The sequence below is a fragment of the Ochlerotatus camptorhynchus genome, unplaced genomic scaffold (genome assembly GCF_037179485.1).
Source record: "Ochlerotatus camptorhynchus isolate MF236.1 unplaced genomic scaffold, CSIRO-AGI_Acam_v1.1 ptg000036l, whole genome shotgun sequence".
Classification (NCBI taxonomy): domain Eukaryota; kingdom Metazoa; phylum Arthropoda; class Insecta; order Diptera; family Culicidae; genus Ochlerotatus; species Ochlerotatus camptorhynchus.
In genome coordinates, this window is record NW_027040527.1 from 2619590 (window position 1) to 2640062 (window position 20473).

At 37.7% G+C, this 20473-nt stretch overlaps 1 protein-coding gene across 1 annotated transcript in view; it reads right to left on the minus strand.

Annotated features, from left to right (window-relative positions):
• Nucleotides 1-19594, minus strand: part of LOC135709867 (jerky protein homolog-like) — a 54131-nt gene extending 34537 nt beyond the window's left edge. The window contains exon 1 of the mRNA XM_065232296.1: nt 19084-19594. Within this exon, the coding sequence (XP_065088368.1) occupies nt 19084-19594 (511 nt within the window). The remainder of the gene's footprint in view (nt 1-19083) is intronic.
• Between the last annotated feature and the right edge of the window lie 879 nt (nt 19595-20473).

Below are 20473 nucleotides of genomic sequence, written 5' to 3' on the forward strand. Positions count from 1 at the left end.
TTTTCTGTAACCGGAAGCTGCCATCTTTGATTTCGAAATGACGTCAGACATAAATTTCCAGTTCTTACACGTCATTCAATTCCAAAAATACCCATATTGCGGGGTATATGACAGAATTTCCAAGCTTTTCTACTACATGAAGTCGCCATCTTGGATTTCAAAATGGCGTCAGACATCAATTTCCGGTCCCTACACGTCACTCCAATTCCAAAAATACTCATATTGTGGGGTATTTGGCAGAATTTCCTAGTTTTTATGTAACCGGAAGTCGCCATCTTGGATTTCAAAAGGGCGTCAGACATTGATTTTCGGTCCCTACACGTCACTCCGATTCCAAAAGTACCCTTATTGTGGGGTATATGACAGAATTTCCATAATTTCCTGTAACCGGAAGCCGCCATATTGGATTTCAAAATGGCGTCAGACATCGATTTCTGGTCCCTACACGTCACTCAGATTCCAACAAAACCCATATTGTGAGGTATTTCACAGTATATCCCAGTTTCCTAAAATCACACAAAAAAACTCGTTATTTGGAATTTACTTCGTAAAAAGAAAACTCGTTATTTGAGATTTAATTCGTAAAAAGAGGGATTTGAAATGTTATACATACATGAATATTAGGGTGCCAATGAAAATGACCATTTCAAATTTCCAAAAGATACCCTCTAAAAAATGTTTATTGCCTTGAAAAACGACCCTATGCAAAATTTGAGCTCAATCGCAATGGAGGCCGAAGTTTGACCTTTTTCACTCTCGAAAATTTCCCAAGGTTTGAATTTTCGTTACATGGAAAATATTTAATGATATCATCTCGAGAAAAGCAGCGCCGGTGGTGTAGTGGTAAGCGTGATTACATCTCACTCCAGCAGGCCTGGGTTCAATCCCAGTCGGCGCTGCCGGGATGTTCTGAGGCATAACATCTCTGATCACGCCTTCCTTCGGAAGTAAAGCCGTTGGTCCCCGGTTCATGAGCTGATGTATCGATAGGTATGCACAGTTAAAAATTCGGAATTTTACTGGTGATGTAAACATCCATGTGTGTGTGTGTGTGTGTGTGTACAATCTAACCCCCACTGTCCGGCAGTGTTATTATGGAAGAAAACTGCTTTTTATTAACCTTCAATTAAAGCAGGTTTAGTCCGGGAGTTAGAAGGTGTTAGCTCTATTGCAGCTCCAGTGACCCATTTCAGAATGCCTGGTAATTCACGACCACTCCGAGGTCACTTTTGCTTACAATAAGCCCCGCATGTTCACTCTACCTTTATCAAATGGATAATGGTATCATAAACACACTTCCAGATTCAAAAAATATTATTTCCAAATCTGGCACGTATATAGTTTTGAAATTTGTTCAACTGTATTAAATCGATTTGAATGGACATTTCTTACCAATTTTGTGTCGAATACCTCTTGATTCATCTGTTGGCAGCACTTACTGGCCCTTACCGGCGACCAACTCGTCTGCCCGCAAAAGCAACAACGCCTAAATCTCAAAGCTCTCCGGACGTCCTCTCGAAAATGCAATCGAGATATGTATAAGAACAATCTTCAACTGGAACGTACTCACCAAATCAATACATCCGGGAGCACAAAAAAAAAGGAACTCGGTGAGCAATTTTGTGATACGGAATTTTCACAGAACATAAACCGCGAATTTACGAATTTTACCACTCCCAACTGCGAAACACGTTTAAAAGCACTTTTGGTAAACTTTCGATCAATTTCTTTCGAAAACACAAAAAAAAGTTGCAAGCAGCGAGCCAACATCAACACCGATTGGCCGAACTCATTCACGCACCTTGCAGCGCGTAAATAAACTGAAATTACAAATTATCACTCGCGATGCCACTAATTTCTGGTCTGGGAGAAAATCAAATAACGCAGATTGCGACATCTCTTCTGATGCTTGCAAACATGTTGAATCACGTTTTCTTTCTCTATTCTAAAACTTCCCGGAAAGCGAGAAAACTACCAATCACACACGTATAAACGTCCGGGAAGCAGAGCGCCAGCGCTAATCCGGCAAATGCAGCCGAAAACTATGAACGCGAACGCACGCACAAAGCAGAGAACAAACAACCGTACCCAAAGGCGTTCGAAACTGCAATTCGTCCTCCATTAATAGTTGGCAAGTTGATTAATATTGGTTTCCTCCCTAAATATTCTACTAATTATACTATAGAGATTCGAAGATTCCACATCCGTACCGACTAAATAGCAAAAACTACATAAGCCTAGAACGCGTTTGACAAGCGAATTGGACATTATGAAAGCTTCGTAGGTCGCGTTGAGTCCCGACAGCCGCGAAAAGTTCAAAAGGCACTTGATAAAATAAATTTAAAAAAAAAACTCTAAAGTAGCCACCTCAAAATTTAAGATTAACCGATAGGTATGCGATATATATAGAATCTCGCTCCATTATGACATGAGATTAAGCCCTCCCACCAACGTCAAGGTGCAAAAACTAGCCCTTGGGAGGGATGTTCATAACCTTTTTTCCTTCAGGTCAGATTTAATTTCCATATTAACGTTTTATGTGATGAATTTGCCCCCGAATTTCGGTATTCAATTTAGAGTTGCGTTTATTCTCTTTGTTTGAATGCTTCATAAAAAACAATACAAATCAGCAAGAATAATTGGAAACATCCATGAAGCATTGATGCATACATTAAGAAGTAGACGTCAATGCGTCAAAATCAATCTTCTTAAGAGCATTACTTTCGGTTTTCGGCAAACTCAGCCATTCATCAGTTATCGATGTGGTCAATAACCTAAGTTTGCAATTAATCAAAGGTATTGTGCTGAAAGATCTTTTAGCTCCACTCAACAATTGGTCACCAACAAGCTCAGATATATTGGCAGATCATCGTATAAACTTAAATCAGAAGTTCAGAACTAAACTTTATGATTGAACGTAAAATGAAAATTATTTGCTTTAGAAGAAAAACTACGATAAATTGAAAAAAAAATACAACAAATAGCAGTCAACAAATATAGCCGAGAGAGTACTTTAAGGTATCATATCAGGCGTAACATTTGATAACGGCACAAAAGCATTTGTAAGCAAACTTTCTAAGGCCCTTTATACGCTAACCAAAGTACGCTCACGTAAACCAACATTATCCGATAGGGGCAACTCTCACCTTTCCGAAAGTGGTATTGGTTTGCGTGGGCGTACTTTCGTTAGCGTATAAAGGGCCTTAGAAAGTTTGCTTACAAATGCTTTTGTGCCGTTATCAAATGTTACGCCTGATATACTACCGCTCATGGCGAGTCCGTCCCACAGCACAAAACAGCAAACAGAGGAAAATCCATTTTAAGTTAGCTTCGTAGCATTACTGCTTATGTGATGGGACGATAGCCAAATAGCTGTTTTTCCATACTGTTCTAGAACATAGGGGAAATGGATGTAATGTCGGCCTAAATGCCCCTAATTTGGGCCCATACATACATTCAGTAATCGATCAAATTTTCAATAGCACCCAAAATATCTATTAGGTCCGTCCCAATGACGCGTTCATCTAGATAAAATTAATAAATAGTAGATTTTTAGCGATGGGCCCAATCTTATATCCATAGGCCAAGATTAGAGCCATTTCCCCTAGTTGATGATTTTATCCAGTATTATGAAAATATGGGTGGTTAGCTTTATTTTTTAATTGAAAAACTTAATTTTGACAAAAACGCATGACTTGCGATGAGCGGCTGTATATAAAATATATGTATGCCATAGGGGATCCTGTACAGTCTACTTCAGACACCTTTCAGTCCAACAATAGAGACCTTATTGGTCAATTGCATTTTCATTTTGCAGCGTTTCCAAAGCCGACGATTAGGAAGAGGTAATGACAGAATAGTCTATACGGATCACTTGAACGCCATTCGTAAAAAAAATAGGATTGGTTTGGCTAGGTTGAAAGGAATAAGAAACTGCAGGAGGCTGTTCATTAACTACGTAGACAGTTTTTAGGGATTCTTGATCCCAACTCCCCCTGTGTAGAGATTACCCATACATTTTTTTTTAAATTTGTATGGACCGTTGGCATTTGAACCCCCCCCCCCCATAAACTGTCTACGTTGTTTATGAACAGCCCCTAAGTGCTGCAAAATGTAGAACATAAACACTTTTTTGATTTCAAACTCGCTAGCAAATCCTAAATAATAATGAAGATATTGAATTTTATTCCAATGAAAATTGAAACACTTGAATCTCCCAGCACTATGTCGAACCGACTATGCATGCATATTAATGAAAAAAATATAGTCTGATACTGGAATAAACTACTGAACGAGTTGGCGAGAATTTAAGTTCCCAGACAGTGACCCAATGGCGATTGAGCGCAGGGATGCCAGGTGTAAAGGGTGTCCACGATGAAATTGCCACACTATGAAATTGCTCATACTTTTTAACCGTTGGGTAGAATTTAATGAAAATTTGGGTGGATTTAGTTCATAGCGCATTATTTACATCCTGCAAGTTTTAAAGTCCTGTGATCAAAACTAGCGGAAATGGAGTCGAAAGAACAGCTCGTGCGTGATAAAATCTTGCGCATTCATCACGAGAACAAGGATCTTTCCCATCGTTCCATCGCTAAAACGTTGGGAATCGCGAATTCCACGGTGTCGCGAGTGATTAAGTGGTTCGAGGAACGGTTGACCACCGATCGGAAGCCCAGAAGTGAAGGAAAAAGTATTCCGTACAACACCAAAAATCACAACCGCGTAGTTGGGGCCTTCAACCGAAATCCGAACGCCTCCGTTAGGGATGTGCCTAAGAAGCTGCACTTAAGCCGAAGTTTTGTCCAGAAGGCCAAAACTAAGGCTGGGCTTCGAACGTTCAAGGTACAAAAGGCCCCTAATCGCGACGAGAAGCAGAACAAGTCCGCCAAAACCCGTGCCAGGAAGTTGTACCTCAACATGCTGACGAAAGTTGAATGCTGCATCATGGACGACGAAACATATGTGAAGGCCGACTTCAAACAGATCACCGGCAACCTGTTTTTCACGGCCAAGGATAAGGTTAGCGTTCCGGAGCATGTCCGCACTCAGAAGATGTCCAAATTTGCGAAGAAATTCCTGGTTTGGCAAGCCATCTGCACGTGCGGGAAGCGGAGTGCACCTTTCGTGACCCCGGACACGATGAACGGACAGGTGTACATAAAAGAGTGCCTCCAGAAGCGGCTGCTTCCTCTCCTGAAGGCCCACAACGTTCCAACAATCTTCTGGCCGGATTTGGCCTCATGCCACTACTCCAAGGACGTGCTGAAGTGGTATGCGGACAATAAGGTCAATTTCGTGCCGAAAATGTTCAACCCTCCCAACACTCCGGAGCTCCGCCCCATCGAGAAGTACTGGGCGATTATGAAGCAGAACCTTCTTAAACGACCTAAGGTAGTGAAGACAGTCGAGGAACTGAAGAAAGTATGGGTTTACATGCAAAAAACGGTTGATTCGCAGGTTGTGCAGAATCTTATGGCCGGGGTTAAGGCCAAGGTGCGGGCATTTGCGTATGGACTGTAAATAAAATACGAGTAAAATGGTAAAATGAAGTTTAATAGTTATTTCTCAATCCCTGAAAATTTGATGGCAATCGGATGAAAACTCGAATTTTGCGAATCAATTTTGTGTGTGGCAATTTCATCGTGGACACCCTTTATTTAGAAAAAAAAATCTTCATCGAGATAGGCAAAATGTCTATTGAAAACCTATAGAAGTTCAAGGAAGAATTCAACGAACTTCGTAGTAGTTCGAAGAATTTCGTTAAAGTTCAAGGAACGTTGTAGAACTTCAAGGAATTAGTAGATCTTCTGAAACTTCGTAGAACATCATGGAACTTAGTAGAAGTACAGGTAACTGCGTAGATGTCCAGGTAACTTCGTAGAAGTTCAGTTACCGTAGAAGTTAGGAAACATTTTAAATGTGAAGCAAATTTTGCAGAAGTTCAGCTAATTTTGTAGAAACTCAACGAACTTTGAAGCTCTTAAGTGAACTTTAAAAAAGAGCAGAGAATTTTGTAAAATTTCAACGAATTGAGTGAATGCTCAGCGAAATATGTAGAAGTTTGGTGATCTTTGTAGAACTTTATTGAACTTTAGAAGTTCAGGAAGCGTCGTAAAAAATCGGGGAACTTTTTAGGGCGTCAGAGAAACTTTGTAAATTTTGTAAAAAATCAGGATACTTCGTCAAAGTGGGAACTTTATACATGTTTGGGAAACTTCGTAGAAGTTAACTCAATCTTGTTTAATTCAAGAGAGCTTCATAAATGTTTGGAAACCTTCTTTTAATATCAGGTTACTTCGCTGAAGTATAAACGACTTGGAATAGTTCAGGGAATTACGTACAAGCTCATAAAACGTTGTGGAACTTCACGGAAAATCAGCGAGAAACGCAGAAATGCGTAAGTGTATAAGTTAAGCGAACTGCGTAGCAATTCAAGGAGCTGCATAACATTTTATAGAAGTGCGGGGATGTTTGAAAAAGAAAGATCAAACAGTTTTGTAAAAGTTTAGCAACTGGTGATGTAAACATCCATGCATGCAAAAATGTATGCATGTAAACTTCCTTTTCACGTAAACTAGCAGCTTGCAAGAAATGTTGCTTACAAAGAAGGACAGTTGCATACAATTTATGGAATATTTCATGACATGTGTCATAAATTTACACAATCTGTAATGTAAACTTGTGTGATGTATGACGCTCCTTTTTTGTGCATCATAGTAACGCAAATTTACACTATATTTTTCAACTGTGTAGGGTCCAGGTGTGGAAACTGCCTCCCTGGCGTCGGTAGCATTGGTGCTCAGCACGGAAAACAAGATCGACGGAAAAAAATCATGGAAAAAAAGGATAATTTCTTGACGTTCTTCAAGGTTTTTTGTTCAAATTTCAGTTCAAATAATTTGGTTCTATAGATCAGTTGTTGTGTTTATTTTTTTTACATTTCGATGTGCATTTCGCCGCCGCCGCCGATGAAATTGAGCCGGCGCGCCGCCGCAGTAAAATCTTTCACGCCGCCGAATAAATTTATGTCACGCCGATGAAAAATCCGTAGCACCTTTTCGGCAAAATGCATCTTGAACGCGTTGAAATTAGAACTTGTGTGTGGTGCAGCGATTGTCATTTAGTTTTTTGACGTTTGTTCGAACTTTCTCGATCTAGCACACAGGAATGAATCATTCGGATTGGATTTACATAAATGTGAATAAGAGACTTTTATTAACAACACGTTGATATTTGAGCTTTTTTTTAATCTCTTTCAGGTTCAAGTTGTGCGGGATTCAACGTATATCCGAAATACATCATCTTCAAATACATAAACAAAAAGTTATATAACTACAATGCGTGTACATTCCAATATGTATCAGAGTAATACAAGCATATCATTTATCGCTATCAACATATTAATAACGAGTAATGCTCAATAAATGAAGGACGTGAAGGAATTCCTAGGGCCCATTCAAATGTTACGTATGCAACAGATTGATTTTTAATGTGGGGGTGGATAACGTACCTTTCTTATGCTTAATAAAAGGGTTGTAACACTTTGCCAAACGACTTCAACAACAAGCACTTGACATATTTTTCTAATCAAATTCCGCTTGCACCGCCAATGAGAACGGCTCAAAATTGAGTAAGAGTTACTCAAATTCGCGAAAACATAGGTTACACATAGCATGAGTAAACTTTCCGACGCTTTTCCGAGGAAAACTTTTCGAATATGAGAAAAACTGATAGTGGTTTTAGTCTGTCTACTAGTACCTTCTAACATGTGTAAAATTTTCTTAATTTTTCCCCGTATTCGATTTTTTTATTTTATTTTAATGTTGCGGGGTTGTCAACAAACTGCTTTAGTTTTATTACCTGAAACTCATATTGTAGAAACTGAAACTTTTGATCAGTATAGTATTCCGGGATATATTGTTGCTGCTTGTTTATTACATTCTAGACACACTGGCGGTGTTGCTATTTATGTCAAAGAATCAGTTCAATTCAACCTTCGTACCAACGAAGTTATTGATGGCAACTGGTTCTTGGGCATTACAGTTGTACGTGGCATGAAGATGGGTAATTATGGTGTTTTGTATCATTCTCCCAGTTCTAGTGAACAGCGTTTTGTTGAAGTTTTAGAGAACTGGTTTGAGACATTCCTTGATTCTAGTAAATTAAATATATTGGCTGGTGATTTTAATATTAATTGGCGTGATAACCATAATTCGAATCATTTGAAGCGTTTAGCTGAGTTTTTTAATTTAAAGCAAACGGTAAATGAGTATACGCGTATTTCCAGGCACAGTAGAACTTTAATTGACCACGTTTATTCCAATTTTGATTCCATTTGTTCAGTTACGGATACTGATTTGAAAATAACCGATCATGAGACTTTAGTGATTAATGTCTTAGACCATGTTAACGATAACGATAATTTTGTTAAATTAAAGTGCTGGAGGAAATATTCGAAGCAAGCTGTTTCAAACCTTGTTGAGAGAAGCCTGGATTTTCCATTCGCGGACGGTAACTTAGATGAATCTACAGCTGTTCTTAATAACGCTTTGAAAACGTGTACCAATCAACTAGTTGAGCAAAAGTTTGTTTCTTTGAAAAACTCGAAGAGCTGGTACAATTTGGATCTTTTACGTCTTAAACGGAAAAGGGACAAATTGCACAAAAAGTTTTGTAGATCTAATAATGACAATCATTGGACTAGGTACACAATCGCGCGTAATAAGTATTCACAATCGATAAAGAAAACTCGTTGTGAATATGTTCAAAGGAAGATTGATCAACATCAAAACAACAGCAAAGAGTTATGGAAAATTTTGAAATCTTTATTAAAACCTAGTAATTGCAAACCGAGGTGCATAACTTTTAATGGCATATTAGAACAGTCAGAACAAGTAATTGCATCTAAATTTAATGATTATTTTGTCGACCGTGCTTCATTGATTAATCAATCCATTGAATTGGTCGTTGAGACTGACGAAATAAAATTTCAAGTTACTAGTAGTTGTAGATTTGAAGGTTTTCACCCAATTACATTTGATGAACTTAGAGTTATTTGTTTTTCATTAGGAAAATCGGCCGGAGTAGACAATGTAAATGCTAGATTGCTTTCATATCATTGGCCACATCTTGCTGGACCTTATTAATGAATCATTGCAAACTGGACATGTGCCACAAATTTGGAAGGAATCCTTAGTGGTTCCTATTCAAAAAGTTGCTGGAACGATTAAAGCCGAAGAGTTTCGTCCAATCAACACGTTGCACACAGAAGAGAAAATTTTAGAACTTGTTGTTGAAGGCCAGCTGTTGGATTTTTTTTTTCTTTATTAGAGAGATTTTAACCATAGGCTAGTTCATCTCTTACCAGCTGTTGGAGTATTTAAATAGTAATAGTTTTTTGATACCAGAACAATCGGGATATCGGGAAGGTCATTTTTGTGAAACCACTTTGAATAAGGTATTAATGAAGTGAAAAAATAGCTTGGAGTGTAAAGATACAATTTTTGTTGTTTATTTTTTTTTATCTAAAACGTGCTTTTGAAACAATTTCTAGGCCCTTACTGTTAAGATCATTCAAGCGCTTTGGAATTACGAGCACTGCATATAAATGTTTTGAAAGCTATTTGTCTGACAGAACTCAACGGACTGTTTTTAATTATTCTGTTTCCAATCGCGTAGGGGAATAACCTTGGAGTGCCCCAGGGAAGTGTATTAAGGCTCCTATTATTTATTATGTATATTAATGACTTGCGACGTGTTTTACGATTTTGTGACATTAATCTTTTTGCAGACGATACCGAGGATGATACTGTGTTATCCTTTGCAGCTCTAGTTGCAGATGAGGATTACGATGATGCCGTTTAACACTCGAGTGAAGGTTTGCGTTCTCTAAATTTATGGTAATTTCGCGGAATCGAGTAAATGAGAACGTCTCTGTTGTAATTGATGATGAGAATGTTGATCCCGTTCGGGAGATTAAATATCTTGGCGTCATTATTGATGACACACTTAAGTTCAACTCTCACATTGACAATGTCATCAAGAAAATTGCCAAGAAGTATGAAATTCTATGTCGACTGAAAAACGATTTAACTATTGCCAGTAAAATACAACCATAGAGGTAACTCTAAGACGACAAGGTCCTGAAGAAACGAGCTCAACTTTTTGGCTCAGCTCTGGTACTATCTTCGGTCTCAAGCTAATCGATGCACCCCTCAAAACATTGGAAAATCCACGAACCCCTCATTTAATCTGTCAAACTTTCATAGCGAATCAAAACAAACATAGTGTAGTACTGGAATTTACACTGGAATGGGCTACGTTAGTCGATTTGCTTGGGACCAATAGGCTAGTCAAGTGGTGAGCCAATTTACAATCGTTAGTTTCGTATTGATTGTTGATACAACTATACAAATCAATCATCTCCTCATCTAGACTTTTGCCCTTCCATTTTATTTCTGGCCAATTAAACACAAATATCGATATTACAGCGCTTGCAGAATAATATAATGCGCTGGATATTGAGATGTAATAGATTCACTTCCTCAACTTTGATGTAAATTTGACTATGGTGTTCATTTTTAAAGTAGTTAACGGTTTGCTGTCTCGATATTTGTGTGATCGATTTGAAAGACGAAGTGACTTTCATAGATGTAATACTAGAAACGTGGTTGAAATAAGAACACCTCATTTCTTAACTTGTGCTTCACAAAATTCATTGTTTTTAAAGGAATAAATGTTTTCAATTCGATGCCTAGACGTTCAGCAACACTTACAGAATTTAAAACACACTGTATTTCATACGTTAAATCTGTCGTTTGAACAGTTATCCAGTGATTTTTTATAAATTGACATATTATGTATCTTAACGAACTTATCTCTAACGGATTATTTTGTATGGATAGCTTTCATAATGACTTTTAATAATTATTGTAGCACTGCAAAAATTTTTTTTGTTTGCCTTGATGGTGATGAGGGATTATTAATATTTGATTTAATATTAATAGTTTAAAAAAAAAGTAGTCTACAAAGGTTTGAGCCTCAGCCTTCAATGCAATTTTGAAGCTTAGTTGGAAGATACCTTGAGTTAGTAGTAAGTTTTCTGGCAAATGTTGGGGGTTCATGAGCATTCCTGACATTGCTGAAAATTATGATAGCATCAGATTGCGGGGTTGCTAGTGTAATAGGAGGCTTTGTTGATTGCTCATTATTATTTTTTTCCTCTGTTCGGAACCTAACACTACTGCGACCAGTAAATTGATCAATTGTAGTATATCCCATGTCCTTAGTTTAGTGCATGTCGTATTACTCCATCAATATTGAGAAATGATGAAGTATTCGATTTTTTTACAGTTGCCACTCTTGCATTTATTGCAAGGATCCGACTCTAATTGAAAGGTCCCGCTATTTATACCCTTCGGAGAGTTGAAACACCCTCCAAAGGCGCGCCCCTTTGTCAGTCAAAATTGGATGCCTTAGCAACAAAATTAAGGTATGACACCGATAATGACCATGCATCAGAACCCTAGTCTCAACCACTTCAAACTAGGGAACAACGAATAGAAGATTAGGAATCACATAGATGAAGACTAACTAACTCATTTTTTCCTTATTTCAAGATCATCCTCGGTAGACAAAGCCGAGTCTTGTCACTATCAACAAGGCATAAAAAGTAACAAGGACTAAGATGTGTTCCTTGGATTACTGAAAAATCCTGTATCCCTAGTTTGAAGTAGTCAGGACTAGGAATCCGTGGTAGATCTTACATCCCGTAACGTACCACGAAAAGGTGATCTACCCACGTTACGGGGCATTGTTCATTAACTCATGATTGCTTGTAATACTTATGAATATTTTAGGACGACAAAAAGGTGAACTAAGAGGTGTACGCCTGAGCTTTTCAACATTTATATCGCTGTAAAACAACTGTAAACTCTAGAGGGAATTTATATCAGTAACTGTAACCAGTTCAATTTTGTTTGCTAACCTGCTTAAAATGCCATATTTAATTATCTTAAAGATAAATCGTCCAGCTCAAACCTTTGTAGGGGTAAGCGGTGGGACCATTATCATCATCAGAAGTTTTCCCCGGGAAAGTGTCAGAAAATTTGCTCAAACTATGAGTGACCTACGTTTTAGCGATTTTTAGTAAAATGAACTCAACTCTGGGTAGCATTTTTTGTCCATGTGCGAATGGTTTGGAATGTATTTTTTTTCTAAATCATTAAAAATAAACTCACGCCGACCAACGCTGCCACGCCGCTGCCGCCGAAAGCAAACGGCGTGACGCCGCCACGCCGCAGACAGAAAATAACATATCACGCCGCCGCCGAAAATATTTTGCAACGAGCATTTTTTGTTATAATATGTGTTATGTTCGCTGTTTACTCAACCACAATGATAACATTTATCAGTTATTTAACCTTGATAACCGGGAATCAGAACTTGTTATCAATTTGGTATAAAGCTTTACTCGGGAAACTTGTTGGATTGTGATTTGTGAAGTTTGACTCCCACCATTAAAAGGTTTGATCCACTACCCACAATGTAAACGGAACGCATACGGTGACATTACATCCACTGAAGCATTAAAAGTCCTTTCCAAACAGGTGCCTCCAAAATAGGTCCAGTCCTTCATCCCAGGTTCGTACGAAAGTCAACGCGCTTCACATGCACGAGCCCCGTCACACCTCCGGCTATTCTCGTCCGATTATTGTGTAACTGCTCAGGATTACCTTCCGTCCGTCTTGGAGTACGTGTGTGCGTGTGTGGTGTGTTTCTATGTATGTGAATCTATGAATGGAAGTCTTAACTCAACGTAAAGTGACCACACAGGCTGCATGAGTAAACGAAAACATCACGCCACCCTTCGCCTGATTCTTGCCACTTGCCAGCAGTTGGCACTCGGAATAGACACGGTAAATCCCCCTGAAGAGACGGAAAACCCGACTGAAAATAGTGCGGTCTGCTTTCCCTATTCCGTTTCTTCTGTCGTCAGCACCTCCATTGGTGATTATGGCGAATGTCGGTTGTAAAAAGTTTCACTAAATAGGGATAGTTAATTGAATAGAACATACCGAAAGAAAAAAAAACTGGGAAGTCCTGAAGCAACTAGTCGTTTCTGTCCAACTGCCCGAGAAAGTATAAATTGAATGAAAGGCTGACATCTGCCGAACTCTAATTATGTAACGATTCTGGTAAATCGCACAACTTTGTTGGAAAAGTAGTGGACAATAGTTCGTAACGTGATATTTGAAATTTTAACGATTAATGCGCTGCTTGTAAAATGTGTCGGGATGGAATAAATTAACTGCGAAGCAAATTTGAGTCCCACCATGGCAATCGAGGCTTATGCAAGTATTTTAAGCAAAGCTGTAACCCAATTCAGTGTACGTCATTTGAGTAAACTTTTTCTTGAAGTGCCTTCAATTGGGAAGTGAAAGTTCTTAAGTTGTGCGTTGCTGTTATGGAACGAGATGCCGTAATTGAAACTCTTGCTTTTATTCATTTGATTTTCCCAACAAAGAGAACCATTTGACCGCAGATGAAGCCAAACAATCGATGCTTTACGTGGATGATAGCATTTGAGCATTTGTTTTGGTGTCAGTTCCAGTTAAGTCATTGTTTCGAGAATATGCCCCTAGTGGCACCCTTCAGTCACGAAAGGTTGCGGCTGGTGACTAAAATAAGTCACATAGGTGTCGCAACAACTGTTTTGCGACACGCCTGTTGCCATTTTAGTTTGCTACGAGTAATTGTGGAAACTCCTTGAAATACCCGCCAGGTATATATAAACAACAAATCTAAACGTTGTTTGACAATAGAAAAACGAAGGTGTAATTTCCAAGAAACCGACCACAATCCACACGAGACGCACTTTTAGAAAACGTTTGGGCTCACGTTTCCCAAGATTGTCGCATTCTTGTGAAACTAAAATGGTTGGAAAACTTCTAGAAAAATTCCGTAGCTCATTCCACTCTTCCGGTAGGTGTGTACTCTCGATCCCGACCACTTTAGAAGAGAAAAATTGAGCTGGAACAGAATGAAATTCCTACGTAATACTTGCGGTGAACGGAAAAAAAAATGTCAAGGGTTGCGGGAGGGTGTGTTTCTGAACTGAAATGAGCCAAGGAAGCGGCATAAGTTTGGCTTGCATTTCACAGGATTCACGGGAATGGATATTCACTACCAAGTTTGTCGTTCTCGGGATGAAAAACACTGTTTGATTATATTATAACGCAGTCTGAAAACATTCATCAAAATAAAGACACACTTGCCTGGCAAATTTGTTGGTGGACATCTGTAAAAGGGTGAAAAATGAAAAAAAAAAAACTGGAGACTGTGGGGTTGAACAATGCGACTTCTTTTTAGCAAAACTTTGCCCATGTATTCATTACGCTGCGTTGGTTACGACACAGTAATGAGATTGCATAACGTTGGACAGTTCTCCCAAAAAAGAGGCTCGTTCTTCTTCTTGGCTATCACGTCCCAACTGAAACTGTGAACCTGCCCTTCAGCTGAGCGTTCTTTGAGCACTTGCATGTTGAATGTTCCAGCTCGAAACAATCCTTGAACAGGCTGGGAATCGAACCCGACGCCTCCAGCATGATTGTGCATAATAGCTACATCTTTACCAACACAGCTAATGAAGCCCCAGAAAAAAAGGGGCTCGTATATTAGTCAATTAGGGCCGAGCCCCTTTTGTCAAACACACAGGTTTTGCAAAGAATGTTGCGACAGTACCTAGTCAACGAATTCTACGCATTTTTCGACTTCAGCTACACAGAGGGAGCCTTTCATCACCGGATCCGACGCAAATTGCAGGATAGGTGATAAATATAGACTGTTCTAGAAATAAAAAGTACACCTTATCTTAGCTGCCATTTCTAACTGGATGAAACATTTTCTAGTGACCGTTGGGGAGAGAGGCCTTAGGCAGATGTTAAATTTTATTATTCAAGTTTCACACTTTTTATGTGTACAAAATTTAAGTCAATTTGATCGATTTTTGCTATAGGACATTTTTTGCTAAATTCTTATGCATGAAAAATGTCATTAAAGAACTTCTTTGTATGTTTTAATCCCCCGATGAAAAATTTCTTTAGTTAGTGAACAATTCCATTCATTTTTTTTTTCATTTTAATTTGCTGGCTCCGATTTTACTGAAATTTTGCACATTTGTTTATTTGTCGTCAATCTTACAATAGTTCTGTTGCCTTACATGCTATTTAAATTCAAACGTTTAATTTGAAATTGTCAGTAAATGTAGACTGCATATCCAAAAATCTAAAAAATAAAAATTGTTTCAAACTTAACGAGATGAAATCCTAGCAGTTAGTGTTCTCCTTACTGTATCTTTAGACATCGTTAGATCTAAACGCTCACAATAATTATTATACACTCTCATCATTCTATTGATTGGTCCATTTTTACGATAATTCGCTCTGTGAGGTGACAGTTAAAACTCATTTCGAGTTCTTAACATGCGTGATGGTACGTAAAAATTTAAGCTTGCTAATATTTTTCGGAATTTACGCGTTGTGAGATAATATCATTAACAAAGGATGTCATGGAAGTTTCTCTTCGTTTCTTAAGTGTTTCAATGTTTATCAACATGCAACGGGACTCATAAGAAGGAAGGGGGAAAAAAGTCCAGCTTAGTTTCCTAAGAGCAAATAACAAAAACTGTTTTTGAACTGATTCTATTCGATTTATATAAGTTTCATGATATGGAGCCCAAACCACACTGCAATATTCGAGAATTGATCTCACGTAAGCTATATAAAGTGATTTGATGGTATATGGGTCTTTAAAATGATAACTAAATCTTTTTATGCATCCCAACATATTACTTGCTTTGTGAATTGTGGTATTCACATGATCTACAAATGTCAACTTCGAGTCAAGAATTATTCCTAAGTCCCTAATTTTATCGCACCTTACAACCAGCTGGTTTCCAAGAGTACATGTAAAATCTAGAGTAGTGTGTTTTCTGGAATAAGATATAATATTGCATTTTTTAACATTAATGTCCAGCAGACTTTTAACGCCTCAATTGTAGAAAACATCAATTTCATTTTGAAAATGTAGCAAATCAGAATTATTAAAGATTTCCATGTACAGTTTCATATCGTCAGCATATATGAGCACATTTTAACGATTTAACACAAACTTCACGTCATCCACAAATAAAATAAATAATAAAGGACCTAAATGAGATCCCTGTGGAACTCCCGAGGTAACATTAACTGGCGAAGATATTTTTCCTTTAAAGCGGACCATCTGTGTTTTTTCTGTCAAGTATGATCCAATCCATATTAAAAGTGTTCTTGTCATACCTAAACTTTTTAATTTAAAAAGAAGTAAGGGAATGTCTACTCTGTCAAAGGCCTTACTAACATCAGTGTATAAGGTTTCAACCGTATAACATATTGCTCAATTACATCCGAACATTGCATCGCAAATCGGAATCACAGGATACAAGCGAAAGTCAGATCAACTAATTGTACCTCAAGAAGCCTCTCCATCTAAGAAACTAAAGACAGTAACTGTGCAAGTAGATCCTGTCGATTTTCAATGCGGATTAGTTGAAATGCTTGCCATAAACTCGGTTCCTTTAAACTTTCTTAACTCGAAAGCATTTCCATCGACAAATGGAATTCTCGCCAAAGCTCTAAATATTCCGTCATACGGTGAAGCAATGGCTTCGATGATCCCAAAAATTGCAAACATCATACGAAGCATGATTGCTAAGGAACTCAACGGATTATTTTCTTTGGAATTCGATGGTGCTCAACGACACAACCGGAAAATTTTTGGGATCAATACGAGAACTCTAGTCAATGGCAAGTTTCGAACGCGAACTCTGTCCATGGGAATTTGGTTTGTAAGGATTTTTCTGATCTTAATCACTTTCAAATGACTGTGATTATATATGTTTATGGTTTCATCCATATGCGCTTTGGACTTTCAAGAAAGGAAAAAAAGAAGAAAATTGAAGCCCTTGACTGAAACACTGCTCAGATAGGGTCAAAGTTGTTTGAGTATAAATTAGGACTGAAAAATAAGTTACATCGGAAGTTTTCTTAAAAATAATATGTAGCTTAAATATCAATCTATTTTCTATTCAAGTCTACTTTTCAATGAAAAAAGTAACGATGAAAATATAAACAATTTATTGAGAACTGATATCAATCGAGCATATATAAAATTCAACACACCTTTCTTGAAATTATACGTGATTTATATAAGCCCGTTGTTTAACAGTACCTTTTCCCATTTCGTATTATTTAATCCACACAGGAGCACATTCTTACAGTAAGCAATATTTTAACAACATTTAATACCAGTCCATCCGATGAACAGCAACCGGGAACATCGAATCAAGATTCCAAAAACCCAACAGAAGACGATTTGGAGGCTTTACTCGAGGAAGAGTGCCAGCAAGCATCTTCTTATAGGTTGTGTCCTTCTCAAGTTGATCTTAAGCTGAGGCTTTTGGATTTGGCAAACACAAAAAGTCGACTTCCAGTCAACACAGATATTGTGAAATATTGGGAATCTCGACGCTATGAAGATCCACAATTGTATGCACTTTCAACGATTACATTATCCGCATCAGCTACACAGGTCTAAGTTGAGCGGTGCTTCTCAGCAATCAAGCTATTGCTGGAGCAACATCGGCTGCGAATGTCCCCACAAATGCTCAATGATTTGATGACTATTCGGTTCAGTCGTGATTTGTTGCCTACTGCCATTAACAAATTCCAACAAACTGTATAAATATTTTATCTTTTCGTTATTTGTTATTTTGATTTTCAACTGATTGATTCGATTTGTTGTTTTATTGTTTATGTGGTTAAATAAATGGAAACTAAAAAATAAGTATATTACTGAGCAATAATAAAAGAATAAAACCAACCAACAATTTTCCAATTTTTTGTGCAGCTTTTGTCCGACATTATTTTATTCCAGAATACTGCATCCACTTCCTCTATCAATCCTTCTTTATTACTAAATTAAAATTGAACTGCACTATAAACATTGCGCAATGCTTGACTGACTTTAAGTCTTTTAAAAGCAATTTTTAATTAATTTAATTAAAGGCAACTACGCACAGTCAGAAAGATATTGATGTTGACGATTGTCGCAAAACCGGACAAAATCTCTCTTTACATTAAACTGCAATTATAATACATAAACTTCGATATAACATACATTTTGATTTCACGACTGTATGTTATATCGAATTGTATCTTATATAGAAGCATGATTTTTAAATTAAGAAACACATTTCATTTTGCATTATTTTGATAAATTATAAGAAAATATAGCATATTTTGGTAATATTGTTCATCTAGAAGTGCAAAACAGCCTTTCTTAAAAAAAAATCATATTTTTCTTGAACAAAAGGAAACCCCCCTTCAGAGATAAGCTGCAGTACAGTCTCCTGTAGGAACAACAGCTTCATTTTTTCAGTTCACAATACGATTATTACTAATAATGCGTGATTTAATTAATGCATCGGTAATTACCGTTTATAGCAACGCGAAATTGAGATATGAATGAAATATTATGTAAGCGGTGACTAGGGGTAAAGTGAAAAAAACAATAAAAATCAAAAGACGCTTCTTTAGCAATTGTTGGAGGAGTAAGGAGAAAAAAATTTAAACATAACTGTAAATCATACAAGATGCACACATTTTTCTTAGATGTAAATATATTCTTAGATGAAATTTACCAGTGGAATAAGCGTTTTAAATAACAAATGCATGGTCCTATTCAAATTTATTGATTAAGGTTATTGATAATAATCTATGATTAGCATTCTATTTTCCTTCGAAAATATATATTTAGTAACATTCAACTTGTTAAGAATTCAATGGAATTTATCATATCGTGTAGTTTTTCGAGTTAAAAAAATCAGTTCAGGAAATTAAATAACCATTCATGTTTACATAACAACCAATGCATCAAATAAGATATTCACTCTTGAGATTTATCAAGTCTTTCTAGTTACTATGTTGTTCAAGATGTCTTGTCTCATTTTACGCAAAGAAAACTGGGTGTTAAGCGACCAACCTTGCTCTTCCGCATACCTAAGCAGAACGTCAGCTCCATTCAAAGCAGCTTCATCAGAAACGTTAACATTTTCATCTTCAGGATCAACCGATGTAGAAAGATGTTGGCTATCCTCGTGATCTTGGTTCGTTGTGTAAAAGAAGTCATCAACTGATGGGTTGAGTATTTTCTCAACGATTTCATCGTCCTTCAGGATCTCGAACTCTGCGTTTTCCTCGTCAATTGTTTCCAGCTGGTTAATATTATTCATTATGTTCCTCAGCCTTTCTTGCAATACGGACAATGGCAAGTCGTCCTCATCATCACCCGGTGTCTCCGTATACAATATTTTCCAGGACTTCTGAATGGCAGATTCCGGAACAGCTTCCCATGCTTGGGCAATCCAAAACATGGCATCTTTGATGTTGATGCGTTTGACGTTATCGTGAAAATCATCACCTCTTCCAAGAATCTCGTTTGTCATGATCTTCTTGTAACGAGCCTTCACCAGCTGAATAACATGCTGATCCATCGGTTGGATTACAGCGGTGGTATTGGGTGGCAAAAATTTGCAAAATATGGCTCCGTCATCTGTTCGCAATTGCTCTGTACTATAATGAGCCGAACAGTTATCCAATACGAGAACAGCTTTCACAGGATGGCTTAGTCCTTTTAAAAAATCAGTAACTAGCGGGACGAATTGCTCAAAAAACCAATTTTTGAACAACTCCCTCGTCATCCACGCATTTTTGGATGCTCTGTAGTAGACAGGAAGATCCTTTAGGTTCTTCAGTGGTCGAGGATTTTTGTATTTTCCAATTAACATGAGTGGAAGCTTCAAAGAACCGTCCATATTTGAACAGGGCATAAAAGTTATGCGCTCCTTATTGACTTTTCTACCAGGAGCACTGGCAGAATTCCGGTCGACGAATGTTGTTGATGAGATTGCTTTGAAATATAAGCCACTTTCATCAGCGTTGAAAATTTGATATGGTTGCAAGTTACGACAACGCATTTCTTGCGAGAAATCTATAACATATTGGTCGATAACCGCAAGGTTGCTGGACAGTTTTTCCCCAGTTATCTTAAGAATGCAAATATCATGCCTTTTGATAAATTTGTCAACATACCCACGGCTACCATATTCACCTTCCCCAATCATCTGTGAATAGAACTTCTGAGCCTGTACTTGAAGCATTTCGTGGCTTACAGGAACGTTTAGCTGCCGTTTTTGCAGGAACCAAACGTATAACGCCTAGTCTACCGCTGGATATCGAGGCTTCTTGAAGCGCTTTCGGTTAGCTGTGAACCGATTGACACATGAGAAATTGTTTAGAGTTTGTCATGAATGCACTTACCAATATTTCCTTGAACTTCCGCAATATTCGACATTATTTTCTGCTTCGCACGA